General features: G+C 40.9%; 1 protein-coding gene across 2 annotated transcripts in view; it reads left to right on the top strand.

Annotated features, from left to right (window-relative positions):
* MPZL1 (myelin protein zero like 1) overlaps positions 1-19,431 on the top strand; it is a 33,233-nt gene extending 13,802 nt beyond the window's left edge. Inside the window, exons 2-6 of one of the 2 annotated variants that reach the window (XM_048495614.1) lie at positions 4,823-4,983; positions 5,574-5,787; positions 6,390-6,522; positions 10,154-10,259; positions 15,210-19,431. In XM_048495614.1, coding sequence (XP_048351571.1) covers positions 4,823-4,983; positions 5,574-5,787; positions 6,390-6,522; positions 10,154-10,259; positions 15,210-15,311 — 716 coding nt within the window. In that variant the 3' untranslated portion in view covers positions 15,312-19,431. Of the gene's footprint in view, positions 1-4,822; positions 4,984-5,573; positions 5,788-6,389; positions 6,523-7,970; positions 8,045-10,153; positions 10,260-15,209 lie in introns of both variants that reach the window. The other variant, XM_048495615.1, reaches the window with a different exon arrangement.
* Positions 19,432-19,707: the final 276 nt, after the last annotated feature.

Below are 19,707 nucleotides of genomic sequence, written 5' to 3'. Positions count from 1 at the left end.
ACCTTCTGCATGCAAAGTATAGGTGTCTACTAGTGAGCTACAGCCCCTGCCTTGCATTTAGCCAGGTATAGGTATAACTGACATTTCCACAAGTCTGTACAGAAAGAAGAGAGCTTGTAGTGAGAATTGATATATGTAGTATTGTGGGTGGGTGAGTAGGGGGAACATTGGTTGGACTTAACAGGTTTCTCTAACACAGGTTAGAGTAGGATAGAGATCTGATTCTTTTTATTGCTAAAATGCTTTCACTGACTCACACTCCTATTTTATTTAACAGTTTTCCAACCCGCTTTGGAATAAACACTGAAGTGGGCAAGATAGGTGCTAAGTATTACTCCTCTTGATGATCACTGAAATAAGTTGAGAAGGAGGAAGAATGCTTGTGCCCATACATGAGTATCTCAAAAGTCTTCATTTCAATAAGATTTTTTTTGAGGGGGGATTTTTTTTGGTAACCCAGTCTGCTGAAATTTAACCAACAGGAAAAAGAACCCCAACAGTGCTGAAGCAGGAAATAATATTTACTCTGGTTTTCTAGCCTCAACAATAGAATAGCATCATATGCTGTCTGGCCAGAGGTGTAATGGGGGGGGGGGTGGTGGTGCCTGAGGGTAACACCTGCTCTGGGAGCCCCCATCTCTATCAGAGGCGGCTTCTGATAGAGGTGGGGAGGCTGGCAGAAGTTGGTGTCAGACTGGCTATCTGCCGTGAGCCCCTACCTGTATCGGCAGCTAGCTGCTGTTCCCCCCACCTCTATCAGAGGCCGGCCTCCGCTAGAGCTGGGAAGGCCAGCAGAAACTAGCTGAGAGAGTTCTGAGAGCCTGTTGAAGTTCCCTTTGACTTGAGGGGAGCCTGATGGGCCTTTGGCAGGCTGCCATCCCCCCTCCACCTCTATTGGTGGAGCTGGGCTGGGCTGGGAGCCTTCTGGGAGCTCACCGAAGTGCCCCTCAACTTGGACCTGCAAGAGGAAGAGACTGAAGACAAGGCAGCAGGGAGACAACTGGCCACAGACCTAATGGAGGTTGAGCGGGGGTGGGGGCGGCAGTAGCCGCTGACGGGTCTGTGCCTGTGACAAGCCACCTCCCTGCCGGGGCTTCGGCCTCTTCCTGTTGTAGGGCCGGGTTGAGGGGTGCCTGGCAGGCTCGCAGAAGGCTTTGGTGTGTGGGGGGGTGATTTTGCGCTCCCTGCACATGACCAGATAGGTGGTGCCAGGGGACATGGGTTACCCCTTGTCCCACTGGCAGGTACACCACTGTATCTGGCTGTACACTGGGAATGAAGAGCAGAGGCGGGGAGGTCAAAGGCAGGACGCAACAGTGTGATAATGATACTCTAACACTGCTGTGTTGTCTCAGCTACTTGTGACTCACCTGCTTGCTAAATAGGGCATGTGATGGATGTGGAAGGGCCCCCAATTCTTATTTCTACTTACCAGGTTTGTAAATAGAGACCTACATTTTCCCAACTGTTCATTAAGGTCCCTGAAGAGTGACAGCAAGCTGTGTAAAGCACAGGAGCTTTGCTGAAGATTTCCCTTTTCTGTGTGCCTTCATAAGAACATAAGAACTAGCCTGCTGGATCAGACCAGAGTCCATCTAGTCCAGCATTCTGCTACTCGCAGTGGCCCACCAGGTGCCTTTGGGAGCTCACATGCAGGATGTGAAAGCAATGGCCTGCTGCTGCTCATGAGCACCTGGTCTGCTAAGGCATTTGCAATCTGAGTTCAAGGAGGATCAAGATTGGTAGCCAGAGATCGACTTCTCCTCCATAAATCTGTCCAAACCCTTTTTAAAGCTATCCAGGTTAGTGGCCATCACCACCTCCTGTGGCAGCATATTCCAAACACCAATCACACGTTGCGTGATGAAGTGTTTCCTTTTTCCTTCAGTAAATGCATCTTGTCTGAACATGTCCAGCTTTTAATTAGCAGAAATCTGAAGTCTGTTTCAGTCCAGATTTTTATGTTGACTGAGTCATGGGTGTTTATTGTATGTGTGTGTATGAGACTATAGAATAGCTGTTGCTGATTTTGTTGTCAGGGTTAGTCCAAGACCAGCCAACATTTACCAACTATACAAATCTCTAGGCAATAGTTGCACTCCTCGATGTGTGGTGCTAGCAGGCAGTCACTGTTGCCCCAACACCAGTTCAGCTAGTCCCTTGATAAATGCTTTGAACATTGCAGAAGGCTTCATGAGAGTCTACAGTTCATACAGGAGAGAGATACACACATCTTGTGGGAGCTCATAAAATGCATCGAGTGCGTACTGTGTTTCATTTTGTGGTTGTAATAAGGAATTGAGCTCAGAGTTCAAATATATTTATATGCAGTATTTATATCCCATATCTTGACTTATGTAAGTCTACAAGATAGCTTACATCAATAATTAAACCATCAGCTACAGTATACAATAAAAGCAGTAAACTGAAAGCAACATTCAAACTTGTGTACAGCCACCAGCAAAGGTAATCATCCACAAATGTTCAGTCAGGTCACCATTAAACAGTGAATGAAAGCCTTCTGAAATGACACTATTCTGACCTGCGCTCTAAAAACCTTCAAGAAAGAGCAGACTAAGCTTCTGGTGTTCCAAATTGTAATGCGGCCCTTTAGATACCTTGTCCTGAATAACCAGCTACCAATGGCGGAGGACTGTAGAGTAGGGTCGATGATCTGAGTGTGTGGATAGGTTCATATGGCAGAAAATGTACATTTAACATAGGTGCAGCAAAAATATTGCCAGTTTTTCCCTACAGTCAATAAGATTAAAAGTGCCTCCCTTAAGGACAAATAATTAGTTTAACTTTAGCTGAAGTTTAAGATGAGCATGACTGTTGAGGGAGACTGGAAGAGCTCAAGGAGTAAAAAAAGAGACAGAGCATATAAGAGTAGCAATTGGTGTATGTGTTGGTTGATCCCTTGTCAGTGTTTCATGATAAAAGTGAAGAAAGTCAAGCACAGATGGTGATAAGGGAAACTGCTTCAAAGCACCTGTTAAGGAGAAGCATTGTACATGTCTGTTACCGGATTCCTAGCTTCATAATGCAGGTGACTTGAAAGAATTGGAAGTGGAAATGTATACAGGACATACCTGGCTGGGAGCTGTAGAAGCAGGAGGCAGTGTAAGTGCTATTTCAGATTTTTGTTCTACTGTTTCTGATTAGCCAGAAGTACCGTAGGCCAAAACATCTCTAAAAGATGAAATGAATCAATACTGAGACATGCTGATCGCTTTAAAACTGTATGGAAATGGTCCACTTTTTGAAGGGTGGGGAGGCTGGCAGAAGTTGGTGTCAGACTGGCTATCTGCCGTGAGCCCCTACCTGCCGTGAGCCCCTTCCCTTTTTGAAGGGAATCATTCTGGGTACCTTTTAGTCAGGCAGAGAAACTGCTCTGAGGGAGCACCAAAAATAACCCCTTTTCATTGGGTCAAAAAATAAAAAGCAGGCACCAGAGGCTTTATAACATTACATGATGAAATACGTTTTTATTTTTAGGAACTAAGTAAAAATTGATTTTGGCAAAGGAATAAATATTAATAAACAGGAAGTTGGTGTTGAGTGGTTACTATACACAAGTTGTTTCAGTATCTTTCTTCACAGGTGCTACAAGTTTGGCTCAGGTCACTCGCTTAGTGCCTTCAAGATGTTATATTCACTTTAATTTATACATATATAAACACACCGATATAGGTGACACAATAGTCAATTTGTCTTTCTATTCATTTGAAAGACCTTCCTTTTACCCTCAGGTAAGCATTTCAAAATAGCTCCTTAAAACACTAACTTTTGGACAATCCTCTCCAGTAGATATGTATAGCCTACATCCATGGTGGCGAACCTATGGCACTCCAGATGTTATGGACTACAATTTCCATCAGCCCCTGCCAGCATGACCAACTGGCCATGCTGGCAGGGGCTGATGGGAATTGTAGTCCATAACATCTGGAGTGCCAAAGGTTCGCCACCACTGGCCTACACATTGCTTAACAGAGCAGGAATTCCTACTAACCCACAGGAAGCCAATTCCTCTCTATATTAAAATCCACCACTCTCAAGCTTCTCTGCTTAGTAGCTGAGTGGGATTTTCCTCAGAGAAAAACAACCAACCCATATGTTTATTTAGTGGCACTGTTTTTGTTAACACCAGGGATGTGGTATAGATTCTTCTTTTAATCTCCAGTTCCTCAGAGTAGCTTAATCAACTTAGAACGGAGCCCAGGTGGCACATGTCCTTTCACTCTGACACTTGGATTGGAACTCCCTTTAAATTTCTTCACACAGCCTTCCTGCCATTCTTAGCCAGCCAATTGCAAGCAGTCCTGACTTAACTCCTTGTGGGCTGCAGTCCACTTGCAGACAATAAAGCTAAGGCAGCGACGCCGATGACGCCGCAAATCGACGCGATCCCAAAAAAAAAAAGCTGCCACAGACAGGCGAGGCCGCGGGCGTCCGCTAGCCCCGCAGAAATGACGGCACCGCACGGAAGCGCCATGAAGCGGGCGCTCATGACGCTGCTTCTGGCAAGACTTATGGCCGCAGGCTCGACGCCATTTGTGACGACAGCCCGGGTATGGTTGTTCTGGACAGCGTAAGGCCGAGCGCGCCACATGGGGAAAAAGAGTGGTTTTAAGCGCTTGAATACACCGCCTTCGCTACCGTTTAGCGACGGGCGTATCAAGATCGCGCCATGCTGTGCTAACGCCTCGCCTCTGACGCTTCTTTTTCCGTTGCGACGACGTCATATTTTGCCCGTGCGGAAACGGCCTTTGTGTTCATAATTGTCACAGTGGCATTTTCTAATTTCTTTGTTCTTTCACAGTCCAAGTGTCAGCCATGGAAATCTACACACCACAGGAACTCTCTGTGGAGAATGGGACAGACGCAAAACTGGAGTGCACATTCACATCAACAGAAGTGATCAGCAGTGCAGCTTCTGTTGCCTGGAGCTTTCAAGCAGAGGGAGCACCTTCTCCTGTATCGGTAAGAGGTCATGTTTGCAGTCAGGCTAGATTTAAGTACTGGTTTGAGAAAAGTGAAAGTGCACATTTATTTTTTGCAAGACACTTGTCTTTTCTTGTCCAACTTTATCACTGGTAAGTTTGTGCATTTTACTGTGGTTTCGCTTGGACTGACACCAGAAATGTTGATAATTTCTGAAAGAGTCCTTTTGTAATTAAAATCTCTGCTGCAGAAGGCTTGCTTTGATTTATTTAAACCCATATTAATATAAGGTGCTGTCACTGGAGTCTGTAAATAGGACTGTTGTAATAACAGTGACAATGGTGCAGTAGAAGTCATAAGATCAATAGGAAGATTCAGCAAGGTTTGTGTTGGGAAATCTCACCCTGTCACCTTACAGCTTTTTGTAGACTTTGTCCTACCCTAAAGTAGATGCTGTCTTGTTTTCAAGAGGCTAGAAACTTTTTTTTAAGGGGGAAACTATTATCCTTTTGCAAGTTTTACCAGTATCCTGGAATCCAAAGTCCATGCACAATGTAATTGAATATCACGTTCAAAAGCGGGAATTAGTACAGGTGGAAAAAAATCCCTCATTTTTTTTTGCTTTACAGTTCTTTTATTATTCCAATGGAAGGGCATATCCCGGGAAAGATATACCATTTAAGGACAGAGTCAGCTGGTCTGGAGATCTTAACAAGAAAGATGCATCCATCAGTATAGCAAACATGCGGTTTCAGGACAATGGCACTTATATCTGTGATGTGAAGAACCCTCCAGATATAGTCGTCACTCCAGGAGAAATCAAACTCAGAGTTGTGGAGAAAGGTATTAGTTTCTCTGTATTCAAAATGTTTAGTCCACTTAAAATGTTCCCAAGTGTGTAGTTTGGGTAAGTACTGCTGCATTTTGTTAACTGTAATTTCATGGCTATATTTTTTTGTCAGAAAGCAGGTGAAATAAAACCTTTGTTTTAATGAAACTTTTAAAACTAGTAAGCCAGGCCATGCCTGCTGGGAGGGAATTCTATAGTTGTGGAGTGGTCACTGAAAGGTCTACTTTGTAGTACTTCTGGGCATGCTGAAAGTCTTGTTCACATGGCTTTCACACTAAGGAGGTGACTGGTGTATTTTTTTTCGCAAAGTAAGAAGTCTCCACTGAGGACTTCAAGTAGCTTTCTTCTTAGCATAATTTTCTCAAAGTTTCTCCTCTGGAGATAAATGAGAGGTGACTTGTAAAGGACTTTGTAAGTTGAAAAATTTAGTAGAGAATGTCCCAATTAATTTAGATGCAGACTGTGATTTGTAAAAAGAAAAAATGTATACAATTGCTGACTCAGAGGTAACCTTAATTTATATATTTAAAATCCAAAGAAAATCATGTTTATGTACTTAAAAATAAAACCGAGCAGAATTTTATTTTCTTTGCAGGTAGCGTTTCTGTATTTCCCATTGCTCTTGTGGCAGGGGCAGCCATTGGTGGATTTGTGGGTGTAGTTTTGCTCATCGTTCTCATTGTGTGCATCGTATACAGAAAGAAGAATTCTAAAAAGCATTACTCTGGGTAAGAGATTTCTTTGTTCAATCCTTATATTTTATGAAGGCCATATTGGATAGACATGAATTAAGAATAGCTAATATATAGTGTCCTGTTAGCTCTTAGCATTCAGAATACCAAATTGGTCACATCATCTCCCGACACAGCCATCCTAAGAAGTGTTGTACCTTTTTAAACCCATTGACATCAATGGACTTAAAAGGGTGTAATTCTGATTAGAATTGGACTGTAAAGTACGAAATTATTCATGTCAGCTGGGAAATGTCCCTTTGAGGATGACTATTAATATTGTGCATAGAAGGAAATACTTTGCCCTCATGTGTACAGGTCCCATTAGATCGCCGTATACATGTTGGAGGGAAGTATGTAACACAAAGTTGTTCCCAGAGACCTTCCTTCACTCTGTCTTCTGAAAGAAATGTTTTCTTGCATTTCCCATGATGGAGCATGAAGTGAAGACAGGACATTTTCTCTATTTTGGATTGATTGCACAGCTCTCTTTCTGAGTTTGTGGCTGCCAACTCCTTTACAACAGTCTGCCTGCCAGAGGTTTCCAACCGCAAGCTTTGGGAAAGCAGCTCCTCTGCTGTCTTCACTGGCTTCATCTGCATGACTTCCTTTTTTTTGTTGCACTCAAAAGTATCTTTAATTTTGCTTTGAAGAATTTTTACAAAGGTGCTTCAAGGTAGCATGTAGAGCTTCAATATAGGCTTTTGGAGATGTGATATATTTTGCAGATGGGTTCTTGTGTGGTGTTGGCGGAACTATCACATTTGCTTCAGCTTTAGCACTTAACTTCCAATAGAATGCAACCTTTGTACACACACAACAAACTAAATCCTCACATTCTTTGGGAATTTATCAGTTCACTGCCCAACTCTTTCCTCTCTTGCTTTTTGTGAATACTATCTCTGCAGCCTTTTAAATATCTAATAATTGATGGGTTTGTTTAATTGATGACTTCTCTTGCTGTTACCTTTTCAGCTGGAGAGTTTAAAGAGGGTTTCAGTAGAGGTCAGTGGTAATATTGAGTGTGCTGAAATCTGCTGTGTAAGCTCACTGGAAAACCTAGTTCCTTTTCTGCATGTGCTCTTCCCATAACAGCATAAGGTAGCCTAATACATGAGTCATTAACTCTCACTCCAGTATGTCGCTCCTGAAAGCTACTTCAAGATGCTGAGCTGGGGTTGTACTAAATTATTCTACTGCTATAACTTGTCTCCTGGCAATGTTTAAGAAATCTTTCATTGACTGCACCAGCTCTGTTTTTATGCTGGGTGGCACAAAAACAAAGGGGAGGTACTAACTAGTGTGTAATGGATTTGTTTGGGTGGTGTTGGGAACCCTTGCATGGCAGTACCACAACTTCTATTCTTACTCAGATATTTTGGTTTTTTCCTTTCTGCTTTGGTGTGCTGGGATCGGATCCTGCTCTTACCTTCCTCTCCTTACAGAGATCCTGATATAGACGCAAGATTGGGAATGTAACAGGGCTGGGACTCCTCTTCCAGTCCCACTATATACCATGGTAACTAATCATGTTAGTGGTTGCTCTTTGGTTACATTGTTTGTGTGCGTGTGCGCATTTCTGCCTTCCTTGCTGACAAGCTGGCTAACATAACTCCATCACTCGTGCTGGAATCCTGTTTTGTAGACTGTTGGTGAAGGGGCAGCACATCTCATCGACTGCTTGAGTTTGTTGTGTCATTTTTTAAAAATTGTGGTGACAATTCTCCTTATTTTCAGAATGAGTTTCCATCTCTTGGCAGCAAACTCATGTGCATGAAAGAGTGTGGGAAATTTGGACTCTGTACACTGTGAGGGCGCCAAATCATATTGTGACAGAATCTTTCTGGTCAGCAACCAACTGAACTTTCTCTATGCACAACCTTTCATTCATTCATTCATTCATTTTTAGATTCTCATGAAAAGTTGCACAAATTCTTGCAGTGAATTCCAGACGTTTGTCCTTTGCCTACCTTGTTTGCTTTGATTCAGTCTCAATAATAATGGGGGCCCCATTTATTAGTACTCCTTTCAGTACACTCTTTCCCTGTGCACTGTGATATATATCTCATCTGTCTACTTTGTAAATGTTTAAGTATTCAAAGTGGATAAAATGGCTTGCAGGGAGCTGCATTCTGTTTAATGTCATTGTCATGTTGTCACGATCCATGTGTTCTTGTCCATGTCACATGCATTCAAGAAGCAGCAGCAGGGAAAAGGATCTAATGACATGAGCTTATATTCCTGTTAGTGGAAAAAAACTAGAAGTTGCATGCAGGCATTCCTAATGTTGTTATGCCCCCTTTAAACAGGTAAAGCAGGGAAGGGCAAGGAGATTGTAAGCCCCTTTGAGTCTCCTACAGGAGAGAAAGGGGGGATATAAATCCAAACTCTTTTTCTTCTTCTGAAGAAAATAAGGTACTTATTAACCTTTCCCCTTCCTGGTGTGTTCCTGGTCAAAAGGGCCCCTCTCCAATGCTTGGGCAAACATGCATTTGGAAGCTCACATGGAAAGAGATGGTACTACTACGGCAGGGAAAGGTTAAACGCAAACATCACAATTTTGTCCAATCCCAGTTTCCCTCATCATTTTTTTTAAGTTTAAGTAGTTAATGGTTAAGAGGGTTGGTTACTGTGATGTTCATACAGTGCCAACTTTGATTTGTAAGGCTTGCTCTTTATCTTAACACTGCTTTTTTAATCAGAAGTGAGAGAATACACATCTGATGCTTCTAGACGTCTGTACTTTCCAAGTTTCCAAAGTGCTGCTTAAATAGATCAGGCAAGGTTCTATTGGCAGCAATGTTCAGACCAGTATTTTAGTCTGAAATCTTCAAAACTCAAGGCAATACTTCTGTGCCAGCAAAGTGTAGCAGTTAGGAGCAGTGGACTCTAATCTGAAGAAATGGGTTTGATTCCTTAATCCTCCACGTGAGTGGTGGACTCTTATCAGGTGAACCAGATTTGTTTCCCAGCTCCTACACATGAAGCCTGCTAATCACAGTCTAGTTGTTGTGCTAGTCACAGATCTTCCAGAACTCTCTCAGCTCCACCTACCTCACATGGTGTCTGTTGTGGGGAGAAGAAGGGAAGGAGTTTGTAAGCTGCTTTGAGACTCCTTACGGTTTAGAAAAGCAGGGTGTAAATCCAAACTCTTGTTCTCTTTAGCTATTGTGAAAAAGAGCCTCTTGGATTATAAGTTGCAGTAAGACAACTAATTCCAGCTAAGGGAATTAATCTTCAAGGGTTTATTTATGCATTTGTGGCATGAGTTACGTGTGAGGCCTCATACTGATAAGGCAAATAAATCCATCTTTCCATCTTAACAGAATTATCCATGTGATTGAGAACAACAGCGAGCAAGAATTCTTGTGAAAGCTGTTGGCTTCTAGCAAAGCTGCTTTCCTTCTTACAGTTGTATTTGAGTTCCCGTGAGGAAGGAAATGTATAAACAATTGTGCTGACCAGAAGTAGGGAAAGGATTCATGCGGAGTTTTGCATCTGTTGAGATCACCCTTTGCTTTGGCAGAAGCTGCCATGTCATTTTGCCATCACTTGCCTTTGTTTTTGTTTTGTTTTGTGTTTGCCTCTTGAATGTTGTCCTGCAAACGCTACTCTGCCACCTCATCAGCTGCAGTACATCTGAGAGCTTGGTGTCTCCAGTTAAGCAGGTTCCAAGGAAGTCCCCCTCCAACACAGAGGGTCTGGTAAACAGCGTGCCCATCCGATCGCACCAGGTAAATTGCATCATCCAGCCTGAGAACTCTTGACTTTGAGACCTTCCAGGTGGTATCCTCAGCAAGGGGGGAAATATTGTATAGTTGCTTGTGTTCTTAACTCGTTTGATCAAGTGGAAAGACAAAGGCTCTGCAGCAGTGGAGGGATATGCAAAGCATGACATTCTGAATTTCTGAAATGACTTGTTGGATTCAGTGAGTTGAATCCTTGAGATGTCGAAGTGGAAGGTATTTGGGAGAGGGTGGATTTTTGCCCCCTTTGCCATCCCCAAACAGCAGTCTGGGTGCTGAGAAAGCACCAGTAGTAGTTGAATGACCACCGTGGCAGAAAACTGTGCTGCAGTACTAGGTTCTGCAGTGAAGATTGTGAACAGGTAAATAGCTTAGTGCTTACAGAATTAGTAGCATCAGATCCACCACAGTAGCCTGAGGATACTGGAATGGGTTGGCTAGTGCTTGACCACTAGTACTTCCAGTGGAAGTAATTAATGTGCTTATGCTGTTGACACTGTTGTTGGGTTTTAGAGTTACTGATCTGTGTAGATTGATCTATGGGGACTTATGCAGGTTTCCCTTCCTTAACAGCAAGGTTTGCCTTTTAGTCTCTTCCAGCCTTTTTAGATCCCGTGCAGTGTTGAATGCTGACCTTTTGTCAGAGTTAGCAATATTGTTGTGCTTTGTGCCTCACTGTCCTTAACATGTACATTGGGTAAAGTTATACAAAGCACCACTAAGGGCTTATTCACCATTTCAAAACGTTGATTCTAGCATATTGCCCCATAGGAAATGGATTGTGTGTACTGTTGCAAGGTGGAAGAAGTTTTTAGGAAGCAGGGATATTCTAGTAAGGTAGTGTATGTTGACTGAAAAGGGGAAAGAAATGGTTGGGTCTCCTTTCCTCACTGAATTTGAAAGGTTGGGTCAAAATTTGAAACAAGATAATGGAAACAACTTTCTAAATGTGAGGACTAAAATATTTTTTCAAGAAGCCTGTTTAGTGATACATGCCTCAAGATGAAGGATGAGGTAGGTGTGAGGGTGCGGAGAAATTTTAAGGAAAGAAAGTTGTGTAAAAGGAAAAACCTCATAAAATGCCTGTGACAAAGAGGACAAGTATAAATAACTCTGTATAACTCTTTCTCTGTGGTACCATGGAACACTTCATTAATAAATGTAGTCTTGAGAACTGTCTTATTATTTTTAAGACGTGGCTTATGGGTGATGACTCTCTTCAGTTGTTTGAAGCTGATTATGAGATGCTGTTACAAAGGAATGATAGATATTGAATTGTTGATTGTGTTGTTACTAGAGCAAACAAGGCTGTCATGTGAAGTTGATGTAGATTCAGAGGCCTTTATGTCATTCTTTGCTTTTGGGGAAGCATAAGACTTTGGTTTCTCGGGATTCCCTCCTGTTATTAAAAACATGCATCGCCTGTTTCCCAGTGAAGATATGCAGACCTTTTCTATGTATCTTTTAAAATAACATGGTGTTGACACACTTAGAAATATCAGTGTGTGCATTTTGGTAGGAGTTTGAGGAAGAGTAATAAACAGAGTCTGTGCCAATGAAAGCTATGATTTGCCTCTGGTCTAAACAGGAATAAATGTAGAGGTTCATTTGCCTAATTTATTAATAAATGTACACAGTAACTCTGTCTGGAGACTCTGCATTTCTTTGGTGGGATGCTGTGTTAAGATGTACCAAAACAAGTTGGTTTTTATACTTTGACGTAGGTTTTCTTTCTGTGGAGAGAGCTGTGCTGTTCTTATTGCATATTAAAACCTAGGAAGTAGCAGAAGTAGGACAGCATTCTTTTATAGTCTTCTTTTCTTGCAAGGCAGTGTTCTTGATGTGTGGTAGTTTGTGGATTTTTGTAGGCCTAGGGATTTTGTCAAGATGATGATACAGAAATTTTAAAACAAAGAAAGAGATAGAAAAAGGCAGGGAGGTTAGTATTTAAATCTTTAAACACTTCACTTTCACACCTTATTCCTGATAGCGATGTACTAATACACACTTTCCTTACCCACTACAACTGTAAACTCATCTCATTGCAAACCATCCAGTTGTTTACCATCTCCTGTTGTGAAGGCAAGAAGTTGGTTGCCTGAGGTTATGTTTCAGATGGCATGCGTGGATCTTGACCTTGTTTAGTCCATTTTGTCTTAGACTGGCTGATGATTCATCAGGTTTGCTTTCACTCTTGTTCCGTAATTCGTCTGAGGCATCATCTTTCCACAGCTGTGCATGCCTGTCTAGTACCAAATGTGTCTGTTCACATTCCTCTCACTTGCCTGTGCAGTGTTGATTCACTTTGCATGTAATGGCGTAACTCTCTGCCTTCTAGTTCCAGTAATTACATGACTGATTATCCTAGTTCTTGTATGTGTTATGTAAAAAAATTGTGTATAATTCCAGATAGCCCTCTTGAATGCTGACCTTACTTTCAATATTCCAGGTTGTGCTTCTAAAAACTCACTTACCACAAGCTGCATATAGAACCTACTTTTCTGAGATACCAATATTTGTGTATACTATTCCTTACTCTTTTACAGTGTGAGACACATTCACCTGGGATAGTTTGCATATTTATCTAACGTTTGAGGTACAAAAATGGACTGAACTGCAGAACTGACAAGACAGGGCATTGCAAGTACAAAGAGACCTGCATAATGAGGAAGTCTTCAGAAAATGCTTCCAGATCCTGATTGTTTATCATTAGTGGAGATTCAATTGGGTTGGTCTCCTAACAGACAAAGACATCAAACACCTTCTTTCCGAATGTACTTCTATTTCACAATTTATTTGTTATGTAAATCCTGCCATCCCGTGAACTGGAACTTGATAGGAATTAGTAGTGTGGTGTAGTGGTTAAGAGCAGCAGCCTCTAATCTGGAGGGCCAGGTTTGATTCCCCATTCTTCCACATGAAGCCTTCTGAGTGACCTTGGGCCAGTCACAGCTCTTTTAGAACTCTCTCATCCTACCCAGAGGCAGGCAATGGCAAACCATCTCTGAACTCTCCTGTCTTGAAACCCCTTTGAGTCACCAAAAGTCAGCTGTGACTTGAGAACACACACAAACACACACTTCTAAGTCAGACGTCATGACTGAATTGAAAGGAGTCATTCCTGAATTGAAAGGAAACAGTGGAAACTAAAGTCTAGTACTTTGAAGAAAATACTGATGATTGGTTACTGTGAATGTACCCATGGGACTAGGAAGAGCATTTGTTGATCTGATTGATCACTAGTTTCAGATGAAACTAATCAGTTTAGTTGCACTTCAAATAGTAAGAGACACGTGAAGAGCAAGACTCCTTATTATGGGTCCTGTAAGAAGCTTCCTTGGTTCTGTTAATTGTGTTGAAAACTCAGCAGATAATAAAGGAAGTCTGCTGTGCAAAGTTTATTTTTTAAAGTTTAATCTTCCCTTGCCAATCTTTCCTGATAAGGAATTGATCTTGTTTCTTCATTCTGAATTATGTCAATATATTATTTGTTGGTTCTTGGCTCATCTATTCACAAATACACTAATCTTTTCCTCTAAAATATTTTTGATACAGTCCTAAGTCTTCAAACATAAGATTTTTTTTTAAAAAAATCAACTGTTCCTTTTCCTCTAATAAACTCTGATGAAATTTTATGGACACTTAAAATGGTGTATTTTTGATAAAAACTGCAGAAAATTGGCAAAGATAATTCTAGATTACTAAAATATTCTGCTTTAACTTGTCGTTCCTTGTGCACCCAATGATCTTTTTAAGCATAAAGTATTTATGGACTATACAACTCCTAGCTGCTTTCTGTTCTGACATGGCATTAATATTGCTGTCAACTAGAAGAGTAAGACAAATGTGAATAGGTACTTTGGGCTAAAGAATGTTTGTATCTTGTCTTTGTGGGCATCTTATGTGGAGGTACTAAATTATTGATAGTGACTACACACAGATGTTACAGTGATTCTCCATAAATGGGAGAAACGCAGCTTGTTTGCCCTTCTTCCTTTCCCTTCCTCTCGTACACAAAGTATGACTGAAAGTGTCCTGATTTGGGAACTGCTGTGAACAAATAAGTTGTGAGGATATATGTATGTGCCAATATCTCAAAAGTAATTTGGCCAAACTGTGACCAGTTTATCCTCATATGTGCTTAATTTGGTGAGTGAAATTCCAAAGGTGTACATTTCCTGAAAATGTATCCAAGATGGTACCAGGAATAGTGGTGGTAATGTAGAATACCACTGCCTGAGATACATATGATCCTTTGCTTCCATGGTGTCCGTCCTCTTTCACAGAAATAGTACTTCATTGTGAAGTGTGTTCCTCTAGTGCTGGGTGTGCTGTCTACTCCTGCAAGCTACATAGGCAAGAATTGCCAAATACTGGAGGAACTGCAAGCATTGGGGAAGTAGAAGGAATTTATAGAATCTAAGCCATGGTTCAGCACTGAGAGACAAAAAGAACCTACTAAACGATCCCACTCAGGAGCACGGTGAATGCTTGTGCTCTGTTGAAATAGCAGTCCATTCATCTGGCTCTGCAATGCTGCCAATAGGTAATTTTGTCTACGTCAAGGGTCTGCAACCTGCAGCTCTCCAGATGTTCGTGGACTGCAATTCCCGTCAGCCCCTGCCAGCATACATGAACAAAATATCTAAGAAAACATTTGCTGATAATTAATCTGCTGAATTATCACCTCGCACAATCATTTCAAGAACAGCTGACCTAACTGGTATGCTTCTCATGTCTTTGGTAGTATTTTAGTTTGCTCTGAGATATCACTAATTCAAATTGTTAATGGATTTTGCCTTTGTGTTCTGGTTGCTGCATTTTAGCAGAGGACAGGGAACAAATCACTAAATAAAATATGCATAGCCATAATGTGTTGAAAGACATATTCTCTCACTTTGGTTTGCTTACCATAGATTTTTTTTCTTTTTTTTTTAGGGCCCAGTAATTTACGCGCAGTTAGATCACTCTGGCGGGCATTACAGTGACAAGATCATCAAGTCAGAGTCTGTGGTCTATGCTGATATTCGGAAGAACTGAGGAGATCCCAACCTACCCAAAGCTAAACACAAATTCTAACTGGAATCTCTTGAAGAAAATTGACCCAGAGAACTCACATGTGGCCTTTGATGCCTAGGCTAGGACCAATGCATGTGCATACAGAGAGAAAGAGATTATATATGTATTGTGTGTAAATAGTCTATTTAATCATACAGAAAGGAGACCAATGTTGCATGTTGAAATATGGTAAAAATTCTGCTTATAAATTACCAATATTTTTTTTTGTATCTAGGATATGGGAAGAAAGTGAAAACTCATATTACACCTTTTAGATAACTTGTCTTAATTGTTTTGTGGAAAACTGGAAAATGGGTTTGCTACTTTGTTTTTTTTTACAGGTTCTGTTTTTCTGATGAAATGGATATGAAGAAAACTGTTTCTGCATGATTTCTTTTCCACTCTGGTGCTTTCCACACTTCACATTTTCATAAAACTTGATTCCTGTCCTTTCTCTTTAAGACATTCCACTTCCAATGGCTCCCAACCTCATCTCTACCAGATGGAGCCAGATTTCTATATTTAGGGCATTATACTACTACATCACTACTACAGTCTTCATAAGGCTGCTTTAACAAGGAAGCATTAACAAGTCCCTTCACATACTCTTCCCACCTCCCCCCAGTAAGATTAGTTTTTATGGGTGTAGTGGGATTTTTTTCAAGAAGGGTGAAGCATATTTATACCTAAAGAGTGTAGTAGCGACTACATGGTGAATCTTTGCAGTTTGATCCTGATGCGGCTTTCAGAGGAACTCATGTTAGTTTATTTGTAGAGAGTACAGAAGGCTTGTCAGAGAAATTCCATTTTATTGTGATAATAAGAATAAAAGTAGTCTGCCTTCATCTAATTTCACTCATGTGGGAAGAAGCCATGACATGTGATAGGCTTGCTATGGTCCCATTCTACTTCAGAAGGGCAGGACTGACATATGTCACTAGCTTTTAATGCCTTGGTTCTCACAGAAACATTGTGTAGAGATTCTTATTCTGTGCTGTTGCCAGTTTACTGCTACCTCCTGTAATCTCTGGGACTGGTAAATTAGGTATTCACAGAAGCTTGATTTGTTTTTAAAATTTTCCAGTTGTAAGAATATATTTTTAAAAGGAAAAAGGCTGCTGCTTTTTAATAAACTACACTGCAGATGTCTTCAAATGTCTGCTTTTGAGGTTTATTTATACCTGTTTATGCTCAGATGGGCTGCAGGCAGAAAAAATATTGTAAGGTAAAACACTTTTCTCTTTTTGAGAATCTGATGATACAGTTTGCTGAGCAGGAGTAATGGAATAATGAAAATAGACTGAATACAGTTTGACACTTAAGGTGCATCAGGAAGACTAGCTGCCAAAAGGAGATTTAAAAAATTCATATTCTCTGTTGAATAGGACCTATTGAGTTCTTTGTTAACATTTATTGCTGGGGTGGGAAAACAGAACATCTTCACGGGCTTTTAAAGTTGTCCTAGTACCCTGTTGCCCTCTGTATATCAGGAGTGAGAAGAAAGATCTGGCTTGCCAGTGGGCTGTCTAGCACTGTGTTGTTGCTAAGAGTCTTGTGAAGCATGTGAGTCTACATGGACTGTTGTGTGATGCACCATTCCAAGAGGATCATGTAACACGTATTAGTTATACTTTGACTATTCTGTGTGTGCATTCTTGCTTTATAAACTAATGGCTCATAAGGATTCTAGGAAAGAAAAAAACATGCACAACTGAAGTTGGCTCATTCCTGCTTTAGAATGACCTGTAGTGGTGGATGGTGTAATGTAGGAAAGAAGCCAGCCATTCACTGAATCTCACCCTGCAGTGCAAGCGTGTTTCTGTTTCTCACACTTACATTATGCCACTATCCCTCTCCTTGACCATGCAGGTTAAACTCTGTAGTGTGAAAAAGGGCAGCTGTAGTAGCAGTTGTTTGATACTATCCATTGATTAGATATTAGTTCAAGCCAGTTGTGCATGACTGCAGCAGAATTAAATGATTTCTCCGTCAAGCCTTTTAACTCACAGGGTAAAATTTAGTTTAATAGAATTTTACTATTGGAGTAAGTCTCCACCCACCCTACCTCTGTATCTAATTGTCACTTCCTACCTTCTGTCACAATTCAGGCAATATAATGAGCTACTGCTGACAAATGCCAGATAGAACCCACAGCTTTTCTACGGGACAATGTGCAAAACTAACTGCATTATGCATCCTAGTTTCTTGGGTTTTTTGAAGCTTGAATATTGTTTAATGTTGGAGAGATGTCTTCTCCTTCTGTCCCATTATACAGTTCTGATTTTTTTTTGTAACAAAGTAGCAAATTCTTGACAAACGCAAAAATTGCTGACTATTCTTTTTCCTAATAAAAAGGTACTTAAGTAAAAATGTAGTGGACATCACTCAGTGATGTTTTCCTCTAGTGTACCATGTACTGTTCTTACATTTGTCAATAAATCCATGGGTTTTAATTTATCAGTAACTGAATATGTATACATTTGTGTATGAATACAGCAATAGTTCTGAAGAAAAAGACCTGTTATTAGGGTATAGCTATGTCAGATAAGGCATTCTATCCTTTGTGGGTGAAGAAGATTTCTGCCTCTAAGAAGCAAACTTCCCCTGGAATTTTAAGTACATGCATTAAAAACAATTGCCCACTTAATCAGTGTGCAATTGGTGGAAGTGTTTATTATATTGACCCAATCACCAGGGTTTCACTACCAGCAACATTTTCCCTGTTTTGTGAAATAAAGTCCAGCTGGTACAGAGTGGTAAGCTGCAGTACTGTTGAGTCTTGACAGAAATTACTGTCAGGTGGCCAGCTCAACGTTGACTCAGCCTTCCATCCTTCTGAGGTTGGTAAAATGAGTACCCAGTTTGCTGTGAGTAAAGTGTCAGTAACTGAGGAAGGCAATGGCAAACTACCCAGTAAACAGTCTCCTAGTAAACATTGTGATGTGACATCATCCCATGGGTCAGTATTGGCCTGGTGGTTGCACTTTTGCCTATACACTAAAATCTGCCCTCTTTACATAAGCAGATGTTATTGCTAATGGATAGTCAATCAGTGAATTAACAACTGCAGCCTTCATCTCATTCAGATACCTCTAAATAGCGTTGCATGGCAGATGACCACGTTGGCATAGGTACAATGTCGTCAATAGCTGTTGGGGAAGAAATTCCAAGATCTTTCAGATTGTAGCAGTAACCTTATTTGTGCTACCACTTTCTTCATCCTAGAGCACTTTTTTGTGGCTCCAGTGGTGACATTTCAGTGTGTAAATATAGAAACTGGAACTGTTTTTTTCTTAATTTTTGAAGTAGTTTGGCTGAACATCTGTCCTGTAACTTACTCTGTATACGCAACACTCAAAAGCTTTCCTTGCAGTGTACAGTAATTTTGGTGATGTGAGCAGGTGTTTGATCATCAAATGAAATCTGTTCAAATCTTGTTTACATTCTTGTCCGTCATATTTTTAAACCAGGACTTTTTGTATATGGTGTGTGGGAAGTTACTCGTTTTCTCGTTTCTTAAACCTCTAGGGGACAAGTTGGCATGCATAAGGGCAACTTTCCTATGGTGCTGTATTTTAATGCCCTTTTTTTTGGTGAAAGGCAATCAGGATCAAATAAAGGACTCCCAATTGTGAAACTCCACACTCCAGCCTTGGACCTTTTCCCCAAGATCTCCCTGTACTCTACACAGCTCCATCCAGTGCAACTGTTGACCCCTTTTCTGCTTTGTTTCTGCACTTTAAAAAATCCTTGGAACTTAATTTTTTATTTCATTGTACAGTTGTCTTTTCTCCCTTGCCCATTTCTCAAAAGCAGCTGCTTCAGGGCAGCTTGATCGTGTCTGGAAAGCACCACTATGAGATGACCACACTGATGCTGCTAGATTGAAGGGGGGTGGGAGGGAGGAAAGGGGTAGACACCTATAAAATGGGTGTATAATTTGGGGAAATGGTTTATTCTCCACAGTCTTTGTAAAATTAAAGTAGGAACCATTGATAGCTTTTTTTTTACTAGCTTCTGAGTTGGACATGCATCACATTGGATATTTACATGTTTTTTATTGTATGCTTGTGACTATTTTAATACACTTTTTCCATTAGTGTTCTGTTGTTGCGTGTTTTCTGTCAAGTAATGCAAGGGGGATATTACAATGCCTTTCCGGCACTTCTGATTTCATGGTGGGGTTCAGCTGGAGTGCAAAAGCTGCTGAAACCATAAGGAACAGTCACTTGCTGCTGCCTTTCTAGAAACTCTTTTGTCTTAAGAGAGGTAGCCTTGTTAAAGTGTTAGTAGCTCTAAAGAGCTCAGAAAACAAAGTGACAGTCCTCAAGTTCAAACAAAAAGTTCACAACATTTTTTAGAATTTCTCAGTAAAACC

Source organism: Sphaerodactylus townsendi, linkage group LG04 (genome assembly GCF_021028975.2).
Source record: "Sphaerodactylus townsendi isolate TG3544 linkage group LG04, MPM_Stown_v2.3, whole genome shotgun sequence".
NCBI classification, from domain to species: Eukaryota; Metazoa; Chordata; class Lepidosauria; order Squamata; family Sphaerodactylidae; genus Sphaerodactylus; species Sphaerodactylus townsendi.
Note: the sequence above shows the minus strand (reverse complement) of the source record. Positions and strands in the feature narration are given on the sequence as shown.